At 43.0% G+C, this 16,740-nt stretch overlaps 1 protein-coding gene and 2 long non-coding RNA genes across 7 annotated transcripts in view; 1 reads left to right on the top strand and 2 right to left on the bottom strand.

Moving 5' to 3' along the window:
- The window catches only part of LOC107312852, a 47,697-nt gene extending 46,748 nt beyond the window's left edge, over window positions 1-949 (bottom strand). For all 3 annotated transcript variants that reach the window (XR_001554655.2, XR_004306917.1, XR_004306916.1), the window contains exons 1-2: window positions 888-949; window positions 533-743 (exon numbers count right to left, since the gene is read on the bottom strand). This is a non-coding gene — a long non-coding RNA (uncharacterized LOC107312852). The remainder of the gene's footprint in view (window positions 1-532; window positions 744-887) is intronic.
- The window catches only part of LOC107312849 (gamma-aminobutyric acid receptor subunit beta-4), a 61,554-nt gene extending 57,244 nt beyond the window's left edge, over window positions 1-4,310 (top strand). The window contains exons 7-9 of one of the 2 annotated variants that reach the window (XM_015860642.2): window positions 880-1,032; window positions 2,842-3,086; window positions 3,638-4,310. In XM_015860642.2, coding sequence (XP_015716128.1) covers window positions 880-1,032; window positions 2,842-3,086; window positions 3,638-4,015 — 776 coding nt within the window. In that variant the 3' untranslated portion in view covers window positions 4,016-4,310. Of the gene's footprint in view, window positions 1-879; window positions 1,033-2,841; window positions 3,099-3,637 lie in introns of both variants that reach the window. The other variant, XM_015860641.2, reaches the window with a different exon arrangement.
- The window catches only part of LOC107312851, a 154,172-nt gene continuing 138,405 nt past the window's right edge, over window positions 974-16,740 (bottom strand). For both annotated transcript variants that reach the window (XR_004306914.1, XR_004306915.1), the window contains exon 7: window positions 974-1,070. This is a non-coding gene — a long non-coding RNA (uncharacterized LOC107312851). The remainder of the gene's footprint in view (window positions 1,071-16,740) is intronic.

Genomic DNA, 16,740 nt, shown 5'->3' with positions numbered 1-16,740 from the left:
TTCAAAAACCTTCTGTTGATCTAGGTCAATGTGGATGCTCATCTGATTTAGATTTACATTCAAACTGCATAAATAGTACGCAGTGATGAGAAAATATAACCTCCATTCCCCAGTCTTCCTCCATGATCATTACAGACTGTTGTTCTCTTGTTAGCCTAGCTGCCAACCCACAATTACACTCATATTTCAGTCTGCTGTGTTGCTTAGGGAAGGAGGTGAAAAGGAGGAATGCCTTGGACTTTGTTTTACAGTAATGAGAGGGTTGCTGCTTTGTCCCTGTCAAAATGACCATGCTCCAGTGGAAGAATTGTAAAAGTACTTCTTCTTGTCACTATCCTCATTGGATTTCCTAAAAGATTAGAAGGAACTTTAAAAAAAATCTACAGATTAACTAATGGTACTCCATTTGTGTATGAATTTGCCCAGTCTGACCATAACCCAGTTTTAGAACAGCATGGGAAAAATACTGTTCATATCTTCATTGCTGTTTGGAGGAAAAACTAGCACATGAAACAATAGAAAATGATCTTACTGCATCCAGATATAGGGTTGGAGTCTCCCGTGCAAGCCCACATCTTATTGACACAAACCATAATGGCAGTTTCAACTGGGTACTGAACAGATGTTCTCCCATGATGTCTGATATAATACTGTAACTTGTGTAGAGCTTCCTTTCTTCCTAATATTCTGAGCCAATTGAGCAGACTCTGAAGAGACCCTCTTCTCTGATGAGTCTGTAAAATCTAAGGAAAAAAAAAAAAAAGAGAAGAGATTCCTCATTATCACTGCCTCTTGAGAACATTTTCCAAATAAAATCTCCTACTATAAATACAACTTTGCCTTCCTCTCAGACGTCTCCCTTTAATATCTCATTGACAGGTTCATACCTGCGTTTATCTTTGAGTTTCCGAATTAAGAGAAACATTGGTTACTTCATTCTGCAGACCTACATGCCTTCTATTCTGATCACTATTCTGTCCTGGGTTTCCTTCTGGATCAATTATGATGCTTCAGCTGCACGAGTGGCACTGGGTAGGTACCTTTTCATTATACACTGAAGAATACGAGATCTGAGGGAGACCAAACAGGACAGTTTTAAGAAAGAAAAGATATTTTTCTTGATGAAGCAGCATCTAAACAAGACAGATAGTTCTGTCAAATTTGTCATCCCAGAATAATGACATTTCCTCACAGAACAAACTGAAAGTTTTTAGCCTGAAGCGTTACTTTCTCTGGAAATACCATAAACTTCCAATCTTGAGTCTGTATTATTTGAATCAGTAAAATTACAGTATAGATTTCTGTGGGAAATTTGTTTCTCTATACCAAAGGTATAAATGGTCACAGCTTCTCAGATGCATGAGACTATGACATGCTATGAACCCACCAGCTCCCTAACTCCAGTTAGTACTTGTTTTCTTAAGAAGATAAGTCTGAGCATCTCTTGGTTAATAGGTGTGCCAAAAGCAGGTTAGTTGGATGATGGGACTGAAGACCTTCATAACCAAATCAAATGTGGGACAGTAAAGTAAAAGATTTTCTTAAACATATGCTCCCCTAAATAGGGATGTTTTCCTACAAGAGGAAAAGAAGAGATCTTTTAAGCAACAGAAGGGAAGTGGGGGTGGATTGCAGATGAGGATTTTGAAGAAGGAACAGGAGAAAAGTGGGGTGGCTGACATATCAGAATGGGGCTATGCAACATGATAGGAAGTTCAAAGGAAATAGGAGAGGCAAGGAAGGAAGATTTCAGCATTGGTAGGAAAAGGCTCTGGTAAGGAACAGAGCTCAGGTAAAGACTGGGTCATACAGAGAAGGCTGGGAACTTAAATTAGCTTTAGGAGAAAGCAGAACAGTGGTGGTTTGTACACAGACATATAAAATAAATGATTTGTCTGTGCTTGTTTGGAGAGGCTGTAGCAAAGAAGGGAAAAGAGGAACATGGTAAATTAAAAAGGTAAGTTGCAATGACAAGAGTATCCTTAGTGAGAGTAAAAAGATCACAGTAGACATTGCTGAACATAGTAGACATAGCAGACTCTCACAGGGAGAGTATAAGCAGAAGGGTGGATGTGAGATGCACAGCTGTTGATTTTCAGCTGACATCTGGATTCAAAGGAGAAAACAGAAGAAAAACACTGTAGATCAGAACTGGAACAGCTCTCAATGAGCCATTCCTGACAGCTCTCCATCTAACTTGTTCCTAAAAACCTTCAAAGAAGGAGAATATGCATCCTCCTCTAACCACTCTACCTCTGGATTTGCCTGCTCATAAAATCAGAAGTCCCCCCTTTTCCTCTATTCTAAATCTCTATTGCAATTTGTCTGTCTTTGGTGGAAATGGAGAACATTTTATTTCCCCTTAATTTGCACCAGACTTCTGGGTATTCAAAAATTATTGTTGTACCTTCCCTCTGTCTGCTCTTCTGTGAACTGAAGACTATTAGCTCTCTAAGCCTTTTGTTGGGAATGACACTAGAAACAATAAAGTTGATGGGAAAACAGGACAAGCACAACTCCAGGATGCACAGACAAATTTGGGAGCAATCACAGTGGAGGTAGGGCTAAAAAATGAAGAGCAAATTAAAGTCATGTAGAGTAAGAGAGCTAAAAACAAAGAACTTCATCTGGAATGTGGCCAACAGAGAAGAGGAGGAAAGACATTTGAGGAAATGCAATGGGCAGCTGATCTTAGAATAAAGAATAAATTTTCTTCCCAGTTTTGCTTCTTCCAACCCTTCTGAGGTTCGGTGCAGATGGGAGAAGGGATGGGGAAGCTGAGACTGGAGTGTCAGGAAACCACCCCACCTTGATAACAGAACACGTACCCTCTTCTTACAGGGGTCACCACGGTACTCACAATGACTACCATCAACACCCACCTGCGAGAAACTCTCCCTAAGATCCCTTACGTCAAGGCTATTGATGTTTACCTCATGGGCTGCTTTGTCTTTGTGTTCCTGGCACTCCTGGAATATGCTTTTGTCAACTACATATTCTTTGGACGAGGCCCCCGGCAGCAGAAGAAACAGAGTGAACGGATCAGCAAGGCCAACAATGAGCGCCATCGTTATGAAGAAAAGAGGGTGAGAGAGCAGGTTTGTCCCCTTCCTTCATTGTGGCAGGAGAATTCAAACTCTCCACTGTTCATTCAGTCCTGGATGAGCTGTGGAGCAGCCTATCTCTTCACCACAAGAAACTTCAGTTCCCTTGTCTTATAAACATAGATCTACTGAAGTTTGCAGACAGATGCCAAGAAGGATCCCTTCCCATTGTTTACTGGGAATTTTTCTCCTTGACCATTTGGTCATTATCCTCAAGCCAGTTTCATCAGGACCATCCTCTTGCAAGGGCAGGTGTACCCCTAAGGTACCTTTGTGCCTTTTGGTCCTACCCTGTTGGCACAAACACACTGATTCACTCACAAGTTTGCTGAAAGCACAGGTTCCTGCCTGTGGGCAACCAACATCAATGGGTGACCTTTGCAAATGCAGAAGTCCAGGTTCAGAGCCCACTTACAACCCAAAGACCAGTATCAATATACAGAAAGCAATTCAAAACCATCCCTGGTAGTGTAGCTGTGCACACAGTGCACAAGACATCCATGCTAGCTTTCTCTCTGTCTCCCCCGTTCTAGGTTGACCCTTATGGTAACATTCTCCTCAGCACTCTGGATATGAACAACGAGCTGTTGGCCACGGACATGATGAGCAGCGTCGGCGACTCTCGAAACTCTGTCATGTCCTTTGAAGGCTCAGGAATTCAGTTCCGCAAGCAGCTGGCCTCCCGGGATGGATTTGGTCATCACCCAACCCTGGACCGCCATGTCCCACTGACCCACCATGCCGCAGCCCGCAACCGTGCCAACTGCCGTCTCCGTCGGCGGTCATCCAAGCTGAAGCTCAAAATCCCAGACCTAACAGATGTCAGCACCATTGACAAGTGGTCAAGAATCATTTTTCCAATCACCTTTGGATTCTTCAACCTTGTTTACTGGTTGTACTATGTAAATTGATGCCTGCAGCCTCCAAGAGAGATAGGGACAGACACTCAGACAATGACAACACAGGAGTGTTGTGGTCTTTTGGGTTTGGGTTTTACTCTTTACTATCATTATCATTTATTCCTTTGGTTCATTAGAATTATTCTAAGCTTACTCTTCTCTTTTCAGCACATATAGAACCACGGAGTGTTGGGGGGGGTGGGAAGGGAAAGAAAGGTATATGGAGGGGAGTGATTTCAGGGAGGGGTGTGTTTGTCTTGATTTTGGTTTCCTGCTGAAGGACTTAAACCATTGTTTTAAAAAAAAAAAAAAAAAAAAAAAAAAAAAGGAGAAAAAAAAAAGAAAAAGGATAGAAAAAAAGTGAAAAATAACAAAAAAAAAGGAAAAAAGTATTAAAAAGGGGCAGGGGGGGGGGGAGGGAGATATAAAGAAATTGAGTTAAAAACTGGTGGGGGTGGATAGGTTATCTTTGGCTGTGCTCACTAATGCACTATCCTCGCTTCCATTTCACTACTGAACTTCATAATTTCATCTTTCTCTTCTCAGTATTATTATATTTTTTTAAATCTTTCTTCTGTCACTGTTCCCAACTCCTTCATGTCTATTCCTTCATGGATTCATGGGATAGTGGGGTTTCATTCTCATGCTATGAGATTTCTCTTTTCTTTTTTCTCTCTCCCTCTCTCTTGCTTACAAGCCTAAAAGAATCTTTTAAACCAACTAATAAAAAGAATATTTATTTTGGAAGAGCTGGGAAGGGGGGAGGACAGGGCAATTATTTGGGAGGGAAGGGGCAATGTGGGGCATGGGGGGGTGGGAGGAGGGAGCTTATCAAAAGCAAAGGCACATTTGCAAGTTGCCTTTTTCCACCTTCAGGAGTTTGCAAGCTGTTTTTCCTGTGTGAATGAGTGTGTGCATGTGAGACACATCTGGGAGTGTGAAAGTGTGGACATGGATGTGTGTGTGCAAGCATGTTTTCTGGGGAGGGGAGCAGGGGAGGGGGGTTTTGTAATGTCTTTTGTAGAAAGAGAACACAGATGACATTTAACTGGCAATGTTCTGGGGGGGATAGCAGGGTTTTGTTTGCTCATTGCAACTTTGCGAACTTGGAGTCCTAGCTTGTACTAGAGACACAGGGCTGGGGACAATAGATTGTGCAAATACACTTGCTGAGGAGAGAGAGGGTTTTGGGGATCAGCAATGGGATGATGCCATTGTCTACTGCTGGCATTGGATCTAAGCTGGTTTAGTCCTGAAATGAGGGCTTGTTCCTAATCATTTCCACCCTGCATCTTTCTTACTGAGTTTTGGGAGAAAGGCAGTTACAGGACTCTGAAAACTCAGCCATTTCCCCTCTCTACCTACTCTTTGTGCCAAACGAGGGACTTCACACTCCAGCCCACCAAATGACCATAGCCTACAGCAAGGTGCAGGAAGGGGTGGATGTTTTTTAAACTGTTGTATTTCAGGATGAAAATATCCAGAATAATATTCCATTTCCTAAGAGCTTCAGAAGCAAATGGCGATCTACCACCCTATAATATGTTCTGCTTTTATATGGCCTTGCTTTATGTCTGTTAAACCACGCAGAGAAGAGCACCTTGTGTCCCTTCCTGCAGAAGATGCAACTAAGGATGCAGTAGAGTTCTATGGAGCATCGTCCCTCTGGAAGACAGTGGTCTTCAAAGACTGGGCAGAATGAAGATTGCAGTGAAAGTGCTGAGCTTGTCAGTGCTTGTGGAAGCCCTTAAGTGTGTAGTAGCTTCCAACTGCAGGCACATTATTAAGGTACAAAAGGGTACTCCTTTTCCAAAGGAGCCAGTGACTTTCAGATAAATCACTGAATTATTGGCCACTTGGGCAATCACTGATGATTGATAATCTCCCTTACAATGTTAATAAAAGCCATGAAAATAATAAATTCACAAGTGCAAAACTTTAACCCTTGGGTCATTCTGCCATTCATGGAATAACTATGAGAACTTTTTTCTTACCTGATGGAGGTTTTCACATGCCAGCCACACACACACTGCCTTGAATGCAAACACCCCTTTATTTTACAGCTAGCGTCCTCTTCCTTTTTCTTAAGTTCCCATTGTTTGGAAGAGCAAAGTGATTCTCTGAGACCAGGGAAACTCCTGTTTGTCACAGAACAGGTGCATCTAATGCACATCTTTTCATTTACTAATTTGCGTCTGTACAGAGCTAAGAAAATGTGAATTACTACAGGCCTGAACTAGTAATACTGAAGTCATAGAAAGTTTTGCCTTGACTTGGAGGAAGAAGGATCAGGGCTCATCAGAGTGATAAGTATTGTTGTTTTTATATCAGTTATGTGCTTTATGCATTTTCTACTGCTAGACTCCTAAGCATAAAAGTAGAACATCCATCCTTCTCACTCATCCCCAGTCTCTGTCTCCCTCTCCCATGTTCATGCATGCACACATTCAGTCCAGTCTTCACTGGGCTCACCAAGGTGTTAGCACAATTGTTAAATCAGGCTTAGCTTCCCAGCTGCCCTACAGAACAGTTTCTTGCTGGTTTCCACATTCAGGAGTGATGCTGTTGAAAGCAGGTTTTCTTGATGCTGCAGTTCATTGCTTACATGGATCTGTACAGCAGTAAGTTTGAAGAATGAACAGAACTGGGTGGTAGGACTAGTGCTAAATCAGGTAGTTTCTTCTGCCTGATGTGCAGGAAGTTAAAGGTTGTCGTGAGGAGACTGTTACACTTTCTAGTGTGATTCAATTTGGAAAAGGCGTTTAGAAGTTGTAATGGAAGTCATAAGGTTGTATTTCATGACATCAGCAGTATAGTGTGGTAATATGCGTGCCAGAGGGAGGCTGCCTATCAGCAGGTTTGGCCTTTCAGGGAAGTCTAACCTGCTGATGGGTCAGTAAATACAGTGTCAAAACACTTACCCTTTATATATGGGATTGCAATGTAAAGGGTGGCCTGAATGACAGAAGGAAAAAAAAAAAAAAAGGCAGTTGTAAGAAGCCTGTTAAGATTGGAGGGGGAACAAATAGCCATGTGGTAAGAAAAATGATGAAGCTGAGGGAGATGACTCAGGAACCCCAGTGATTTGCTAGCTGTAGTAGAAGCCTGACCAATATGTGGTAGGAGTTAGGCACCTGAGAGTGCCCTCAGCTGCTCCCAAGGGCCAGCAGAGGCAGTAGCACACAGATATGATGAAAAGCCCACCTCTGCTCTTTGCTGCTTGGGCATTGAGCCCTGCATGGGGTTGTAGAGGGGTTCCTGTCAGCTGCTGACCAACCCTGTCCAGCACAGCAGGTACAGCCTGGGGCCTCCAGCAGCTGGAGATCAGGCACGGGGGAGGGTCTGTTTTTACTTTTCAAGTCTTCAATCAGAGACTGAGTCCAGAATTTCATAGCGACAATCCAAAAGCTTTCCAGGGAAAAAGCACTGCTCAGATCATTTCTTCACCTGCTGGGATTTGGAGCCAGACTCTTTTGCTATTGCCTCGGTTCTCTGTTGGCTGGGTTCTCTTTCTTATCAGGAGTCATCCTAATTTCTCTCTGAATGTTTCTGACCTGTCCTTGCCAGGCCAGTTTTATTTCATAGAGTCTGTCTTTGTATATCCAGACATCTGGACTTTTCAGTCCTACACAATAATCTTTGCCAAAGAGTGTGCGGTCAGGACTTCTCACAGTTCAGGAACTGCCTTATAATTTCTGGTGACATGGCAGGATGGAGAACAATCGAGTCCTGTAAGTCAGATGAGTAATAGAATATGTGGTCCTGGACAGGGGGGGAGGGAAGAATGCTGGAGGCCTTTAGAAATGCCCTTCTCCAGGACCGAGGTGGCACCTCCATTTTCCCCCTCCATAGCAATCCGTGTCCACCCTAAGAAAGGCAACAAATCCAAGGGTTGTTTTGGGGTCCAGTGATTCTGAAAGGAGACAGTGGAGAAAAAAAGAGTTTTACTCAAACTCCAGGCTGAGAGGTTTCAAGCCGTCACAAACATAAGGAAAGACATGAGCCTTTGATGGGGTGGGTACAAAGATAATGTTGTTGGAAAGCCGGAGGAGATTTCCACTCTGTAGCTTGTGTGCATGCTGCTGTCCATCTCCTCTTCATGAAGGGAGAGCAGTGGAGAGGAAAAAGTGTGAGTGCTACTCCAAAATGGAGCTGCATCTGGCTTTTGCTACAGTGGTGCAGGAGGCAATTCTGAAAGGAGCTCGTTTTGTTTGCTGCTTGAGACAGGGTTGCCTTTTGTTGGGTCTTGTGTTTTTTGTCAGAGAATGTAAGCTGAGCATGAGGGAAACTCCAGGCAGCCTGAGGGGGCTGGGCTGGAGGAGAATGTTTTGCACCTTTCCCATGCGTAACAGCCTAACACAGGCGTGTGGAGGTGGAGGAGGAAAAGGAGAAATAGAAGTGAAATCTCTCTCAGGATATAAATGGCCAACACAACCCTATCACTTCATATTCTGATACTGTATAGTGCTGTCACTCAGGGACCTTTAGGAACTAGGACCTTGGGACTGTAATCCTACCTGTCCCCCTCCTATCCCCCCTTCACCTTCAGTATTGAGAACTGAAGAGAGAAAGAGCAGAACAGGAAAATAAAAGCCCTGGTAGCAAACCCCTGCTATTCCATGGGTGAAAGTAAAGCTTTGGTTACTAAGATAAAAGGAAAATGTATACCTTTATATTCATGTCTTCAAGCATAAACCAGCCCGTAGTGTATATAGGATAAGTTCACAGTGCATGAAACAAACAGGACTATAGGTCTTAATTGGCATCCAGCTTTCTTGCATGCACATCTGACACCATTCCAGCAGCTTATGTCTTGCAAATAAGCAGGGAACCTGCCAAGGCTTGGCGCTTCCTCTGTCCAATGGACAGCACATCCACTTCCCAGAAACAGAGCCGTGTGAGGGCCTGATTGGGCCAGTTTGTTTGACCAGATCTGCTCCAGAGGCTCTGGCGTGAGGAGATAAGGAGTAGGGGAGGGAGTTGGTTTTGTTTTCCTTTTTATGGAGAGAGTGAAAGGGTTTTAAATCTCTGAACTGTTATCAAGCCGAAGTGAAACCTCTGGAGCTGTGCAGACCAAAGGACAGTAGTTAGTGAAATCCTAGTGGAGAGGATGGGATGAGGTAGAATGAGCTAGAACTTCAGAGATGATTAGGAGAGATACTAGTAGAAGTATACGTGCAATACAATAGGTTTGAAAAGTCTAGAGCACTGGAAACTGGGGACCCGCAGTGAGCCAGATGGGCTGGGTGCAGCTGCAGGCAGCACTCAAAGAAACCCAGCCATGGCAGCAGTCCCTGGTGGCCAGAGACCACAGACTCTGGGAGGTGGTGAGGTCAGGAACTGGGAAAAAGAGGGAGACTCGTGGTGCTCTGCCTTCAGAATGAGCTTAGTCCCTGTAGGCAGGGACAATCATTTGCATCTGGACAATGTTGCAGGAGCTGGGCTGGGATATGCAGAGGAGCTACCACTGTCCCAAACTGGGGCAATGGCTGGGCTTCACCCTGATGTCAGAGATAAGAAATAACCAGGCAAGAAATGCTGTGCAGGTTACCAAACGCTTTCTTGGAGATGAGACTGGGCTTACCAAGCAGGGTGGGATATCTCTGCAGAAGTCATGGAGACTGGGTTGGGGGCATGGGTTGGGTGAGAGATGTGAAACCTATGTGTTGGACCTAATGCAGATGCTGGGGGGGAGGGAGGAAGGGCGGGAGAGAGGGGGGGAAGGGAATGGAGACTGGGAATGAGAAGATGTATATAGCGTTGGGGCTTGGTTTTTATTCTTTTTCATTTGGTTTTAGTTTGTTTGATTGGTTGATTTTGTTGAGGTTTTTTGTTGGTTCGCGGTTTTTTTTTTTTTTTTTGTTTTGTTTTGTTTTTTGTTGCTGTTGTTCTGTTTTGTTTTTTTGTTTTTAAAATAAATGTTTGATTTCTAATGTCTTGATGTAAACCAAATAAAAATGGTTCTGTACATTCAGAAGTAAAGAACAGCTGAAAGGTGACAAACGTAATAAAGAAGCACTGTCCTCCAGGTTGATACATCAATACCATTTCCCAGATTTTCCCACAGGGATTGGAGGGTGAACCTGTGCCTGCACTGAAGTGCAGCCCACCAAGTTGGTGACCTTAGGGCTGGTTCCCTGATCCACCTCCAAGAGCAGTAAAGAAGGGGTGGGCGGTAGAGGTGGAAGTTACGCTGTATAAGTAACTGTTCAGTGTTTGATCCCACCATCCCTGAGGTCAATTAGAGGAGGTTGTGTATTAGACCCTAATCTCTTGCACATTTGGCCTCTTCCTGGAGAGCCAAACTGTACTATGCCTTACTGTATCCTGGGATGTAGTAGTGAAGGGATGAAAATGATATCAGGTATCAGTTGTATAAATGAAGTAATGCACGTGGAGTAAAGGCAGTATGAGCCTGGACAGTCTTGCAAAACTGCTGTTGCTGATGCTGCTTTCTGCCTTGTGATTTGGTCTAGGGTGACAAGTGCTAGGAAATGCCCAGCTGCTGACAAGAGTTATCAAGGAAGCCGTCAATGTTCACAGACTTCTCTTAAGAATCTTTGCAATTCAATAGACCTTTGTTTGCAAGTTTCTGGCTGTTTGGGAAGAGATGATGAAAGATGGATTTGGAAGAGAGAGTGCAAAGCAGAGACCTTGAGTTAAGCTTAGCTATCTGTTTTAGTGGCCACTGGACTTGCAGAGAAAAAATCTGCAGCAGAAGAAGCACAGAAGGTCAGAAGTGCAAATGAACAGGCTTAAGTTTATGGCATTGACTGATTTTGGACCAAGGGATGTTTGGTTTCCATGCAAATTCAGTTAGCAGAAATGAGTGATAGTGGAATGCCATAGACAATAATGGTAGTGGGTCTGAGACCTATAGGTAACCCTCTGTATTATAACCAATCTTTGTCTGGGCTGGGAAGAATGCCAAGGGTGAAAAACAAGATGAGAAACTGCTTGTCTGTTTTATCTTCGTGTTTTGGAAAAATAGAGGACAGTCCTTTCTCTGTGGGGAAGAGTGTGGTTTCTGCAGCCAATAAATGTTGTATTGTTCATTGCAGCGAGGATAAAAGAAAAATATTTATATGGAAGGTGGACCATATGGAAGTCTCAGTTCTGTTAGGAATGGCCATTATTCAACAGTAAGGCTTCTCTCCACTGCGACTGCCATTCCAGCTAGAGTGTGTCAGCATGACGCAGGCCACACAGCCCTGACTCAGCCATTCCTGCTGGTGAACAGCAAAGGCAGGATTTGTGGGTACACAGAACAGGAGTTTTTTGCAGAGACAAAGCAAGAAGTTGTGTGAGTATGAGTTCCTGCACCACAGTGTGCTCTGCGGCAGAAAATCATGGGGGAAAAAATGGCTTCATCCAAGAAGGTCCGCCATCATCATCTCACTCTAGAGGCACTGAATCTGCCATCCTACACCTCTTGATCCCAGCTCCATGCTAAGGACTGTCCTGCTCCCATCTGAGATAGCCAGAGCTTGCCAATGCCAGAGACTTTGACTGCAGTGTGCTTCTCTGGGTATCTTGTCACGTGGCTCCCAACTCCCAGCTGCATAGAACACCCTTTGCAGAACAGCCTCGAGTCTTGTTGAGCCAAATGAGGAGGATCTGGGGACAATCAGGCTAGGAGAAGCCAGGTCAGCAAGGGAGGAAAACGGGATTGCCTTTGGTGTCATGCAGATGGTGTTTGGGGAGTGAGACAGGCAATGTCCTGTTTTTCAGCATGAGGAATGCACTCTCTCAGGCTGGCAGAGGCATTTCTCTCCTTGTTATGTGTTCCACTAAGAAATTATGTGCTAGGTTGGTCCTTCTTTTCTCATCACTACCCTCTGGCTGTGCCCAAGGCTGTGGGGCCTGCACTGCTGCAGCACCAAGCCTTGCCAAGGTAATGACCATTCCCAATGAGACCCAGTGTGGTCCAGTGGTGATTCCTCGCTGCAGCAGTGACTACCACACAATATCATGACATGTCAGGTGTCAGTCCAAATTGGAGGTACACCTTGTGAGAGAACTTGTGCTGTTGTTGGCTGGCAAAGCTTAATTTATTTCTTCAAGGATGGCGGACAACAGGCCCAAAGTTCTGGGCATTGTGTCACCCGCCACAGGGCCACCTGGGTGCCTACTAGGGGTGTTTTGAACAGGAATTTGTCTTTTGCTGTGCAGCTTCCAGGCTGTTAGAGAGCTCACCTAACTCAAGCCCCAGAAATATGGAAGTAGAAATGGGGGAGATATGGCCCAGAGTGTTTCGCAGGGAGATACTGGGCATAAATCTGAGGTTCAGCTAAAAGGTAGGTGATTTTGAAGAAAGTTCTTGGCAAGGGGGAAATGAGGTTGCTCCAGCCTCCAGCTTCCCACATTTCAGGAGCATTGAAGCAAAAAGGAAAAGGGCAAAATTGAGGAACAGGGTAGGTCTAAACCCATGCAGTACCTCAATCCAGCAAAGCCCAATCCTGTGCTCATCTCTGAGCAGGGGAGCAGTCCTGATGACCACTCATTTGTTTAAAACCATAACTGGCTCTGACAGCTTCACCAGTTTGGGGCCAATGTGCTTGACAGACCAAAAGAGATGATCTCCATGAGCAAGATCCTAGAAAGGGTCAGCAGATGTCACAGAGGAGAGTTTCTAACACTTGGAAAGACAAATAGCCAGGTACTAGAGAAGAAAATGGGAAATCTGAGAATAGAGAGACTGAAGAGTTACCAGAAAAATACCACCTGTAGGCAAGTACTTTACATTCTACCTTCTAGAATGACCTTTGACCAATCTACAGTATTTTTTCTCTCCATTGCCTGGCATGTCATAATATTGTGTCTTTGTGTGAAATCACATCCCCTTCCAGAGGTGAAACTGTTTTCTGAAGAACAAATGCCCACTCATGATGTGCTTCCCACGGGGATGTTAAGCTAAGAGGGATGAACGCAAACAAGATTAGACCTCTAAGTCTGGGCCAGGAAAGGCTAGACCATTTATGCCAATCTATCATCCTCTCAAACTGCACTCATCTATCTTCCCTTCAGTGATGAAGAAGTGGCAACATCTTCTCTAACTGGGGACGTCTTATGTGGCCAGAATTTCAAACAAAATCCTAACTGAACAACAGTGACAACAGAACAGGGAGATCAATGGCAATGTCAATATACATTATCAAAGGGACAGCCGTGAACCATCTTGACATACTCTTGAGTGGCTGCGTTGCATCCTGTACAGCATTACAAAAACAAACAGAAGGGAAAAAAAAAAAACAAAAAAAAAAAAAAAAAAAAAGAACAGACCACCCATTTTTTATGTTCTTTAATTTGCATTTTCTGCATGAAATAAGACCTTGATCCTTGTCTTTTTTCACAAAAGCAGGTTCTGCTTTAACTAATGTAAAAAAAAAAAAAAAAGAAAAAAAAGAAAAAAAAAGAAAATAATGTTTCTATAGCAAAGTGATTTAGATGTAGAAATTTTTGTAAAAAAAAAACAAAAACAAAAAACGGGGGGAGGAGGAAAAATAAAAGGTGGGGGGTGGGGGGGGAACAACAAAGAAATAAAATAAAATGACCTAAAGAGCCATCTTTGTCTACTCTAGAGGTGGGAAGGTGTGATTGGTGGGTGGCAGTCTCTGCTCTCTCATAGCCATCCTGTGCCAGATGGAAAGGAGCTGAAGCCCATTCTGTGCCATGGGATGGCTTCCAGGACAAGCGTGCTCACCAATTAAAGCTGGGTGCTTTCAAAAACTGTCTCCTTCCGTCTTCTTCTAGGTAGAGTGAGCAGGAAGGCAGGGGGAAGGATGGGCAGGGCCAAGGGGAGTTGCCTTGCTTTCATTCTGGGGTTTAGTTTGGGGTATTTCTGTTCCTGCAGTGACAGTTTTTGAAAGGTGATGATGAACAAAAGTAAAAACAAACTTGAAAATAGTTTACAATTTTGTACAAACCATCATAAATATTAACAACAAATGTTTTTTAACATGATCCATGCCAGTGCCAAAATAATGTAACGTGTACATTACTTTCTTCTCTTTCTTTTTTCTTTTCTCTCTATCTTTCTTCTTTTTTTCTTGAAAGAAAAAGTGTCAAAACACTAAAAATATTTCTTTTTTTTTTTAAACAAACAAACAGACAAACAAATGTATGTGCACGTAAATGTACTTGAAAGTTGTTCATTATCAATTGGTTAGGAATCTTTCTTGGGCTTTTGGGTTTGCTTTCTTTTTTCCTACCCAGGACAAGAGTAACAGATAACAAATACAACCTTTAAAGGAGAACCTTTTTCTCTGCTGGTTTGAATACAAGAGGTTTCCATTTTTAAGGCACTGTCTTAAGTCCAATGAATTTACCACCCAGAGCACTCAGACTTGTCCTGAACTTTACAACCGAACTCTTATTATGCCATTTAAAATGTGTGTCTGAAGGACTTTGCTACAACTTAAGCAAAGTTTTCTATGTATCCAAGAATCCTGCTCCCTTGTACCAAGAATTGGATGCACACAAGCTCTATGCTATTGCCCAGCGCAAAGGGGGAAAACAGAATAAATCTTGAGTCTTATTTTTTTGCTATGCGGTAACTTACTTTGATTTTAAGGAGTAAAAAATCTACGCTTTCAAGTCTTATTTCCACAAGCAAATTAAGTACTCAAGTATTGCTGGATCTTTTCATGCTAACCAAAAGTAGTTAAGGCAGTATAGTTTTCAGAACTGACTGATGCAAGGCATTGAGATACTTCACTGAAATCTGTTAATAGGCTGAGTCTTAAGCTTCAGACATCTTAGGCTAAAAGATTTGGCCTCTTGAAGTCACCAGAAGAATTGGATGTGCAGATAAGGATGTGCAGAGAGACCAACATGCTACAATTTGTCACTCAGGGCTGTGGAAACCCTGAGGGGTTCGATGGGGAAGAGGGAATGTGTGGTCAGCCATGATCATGGGTGAAACGAGAAAGAAGGCTTTCTCTTTTGCCTTTGGATCTTTTTTTTTTTTTTTTTTCCCCACTGAGTCCAAAGCCCATATCTAATATAAAATCATTACCTTACTTTCTTCACGTGTGACAACTCAACTCATAACTCTCTCATAAGCCATTAGGGCAGTCCTCACAATCAAAATCCCCGAAGCCCTGCTGAGCTGAAAGGCTGCACCTCACCTGTCCTTATGCCCCTGACACTCCTCTTGGACTTCCTTCCCATCATCCTGCTTAAAACTGAAGCTCTTTGAAGCTGAACAACCAGCCCTCAGTCTCAAGGGTCCAAACACTTTGAGGGGCTCAGCCTCCCTCAGTTTGCTCACCAAAATAATAGCTCAACCTAGAGGAGTTTCCCACCCAATCAGAAACATAAAAGCCAACTACTTGATCAATTTAAAAGAGAAATAGCAAGTGGGCGGTGTCTGCAGTGTTAATGGTTAAACAATTGGAGAATGAAGAAGAGGGAAGCAGCACAACATAAATCTTTTAGAGCTGTGGTGGTGAGTTACAGTTCCTGCTAATCTACCACTTTGGAGAGGACTGTGATGCTTTTTTCCTCCTGTCTTCATTTTATTAAAGAGATAACAGCGCATACATTTAGCTGCTGGAAAAACTACTTCATCTTCTTGTCTCATTTAATTTGAAGTGAGATTTTAGTTCTGTTAATCTCACCTTGCTTCCCTGTTCTCTTCTGTTTAATCTATTGGTACCCTGGGTTTCCATGGCAAGATCTCACACTGCAACAGGGAAAAGCATTTAATGATTTCTTCCTGACGTGGTTCAGCAGAAGATGCTAATAATCCCTTCATAACCACAGACACAGGTCACAACCACCCTACACACCCATTCTCTACTCTGTTATGAATAATATTTTGTCTAGATCAGAATTCTAGCAATTGTACTATATTAATCCACGTCCACAGTCACACCTAACATTCCTGGAAGCTCAGATAAGGCAGCTGTACAGCAACAGTCAAACACCCCATTAAATTCAATACATGTCTACATATGTTACAGGGTACTGAAAGAATTTCTGCTGATAACAGGAGCCATATGGCAGCATTAATTGTGCTGAGCTATTAAACATTGAAACAATGACAGAGATCCACACGCTCAGAAGTTTTAAACACCCAGGCTCCTCTGACTTTTCAATGCTTTGGGGACTTAAGTAACATCATAATATATAATATTATCCAAAGATTTAAAAGGCATGAACACATTTATAGGAAATACAACTGTGAGTTGACCTCTGAAAGTTTGGGTGGTGGCGAGAGGGTAGAGCTCAGCACACAGCGCTGCCAGCTACCATGCGTTAAAGTCAACATATGCCCTCTTAAGCTGGAGAAAGAAGAGAGTCTAAAAAGAGAGTTGTTTTAGAAATCTCAGACTGTTTTCCTTAGAGCATGTGAAATCATCGGTGTCAAGAAGGTTTTAGTTTTTGTTGATATATCTTTGGAGCATTCGTGTCCAAGAATAAATTATGTTTTGAGTCCTATCAACAAAATTTGCAATGCAAAATTTCAGGCAGGGAAATGAAGGAGGGAAATTCAGAAAAACCGAGAGCAAAACAGCGATTAAACTTCAGTATTTACTTTTAAAGCAGCCGAAAAGCATTTCATTGGAGTTACTGCAATTTCACTTTCTTTGGAATTTTTGAATGGAAAAAAAAAAACAAAAACAAAAAAAACCAACCAAACAAGAGAAATTCACAAATGTTGTCCAGCCAGTTGCATTGTGAAGTCTCATCTAATAGACTCTGTGCTGGGAAACCAATGGAAATCACACTCT

The sequence above is a fragment of the Coturnix japonica genome, chromosome 4, assembly GCF_001577835.2.
Source record: "Coturnix japonica isolate 7356 chromosome 4, Coturnix japonica 2.1, whole genome shotgun sequence".
Classification (NCBI taxonomy): Eukaryota; Metazoa; Chordata; class Aves; order Galliformes; family Phasianidae; genus Coturnix; species Coturnix japonica.
The sequence above is the reverse complement of the archived record's forward strand: the minus strand, read 5'-3'. Positions and strand labels throughout refer to the sequence as shown.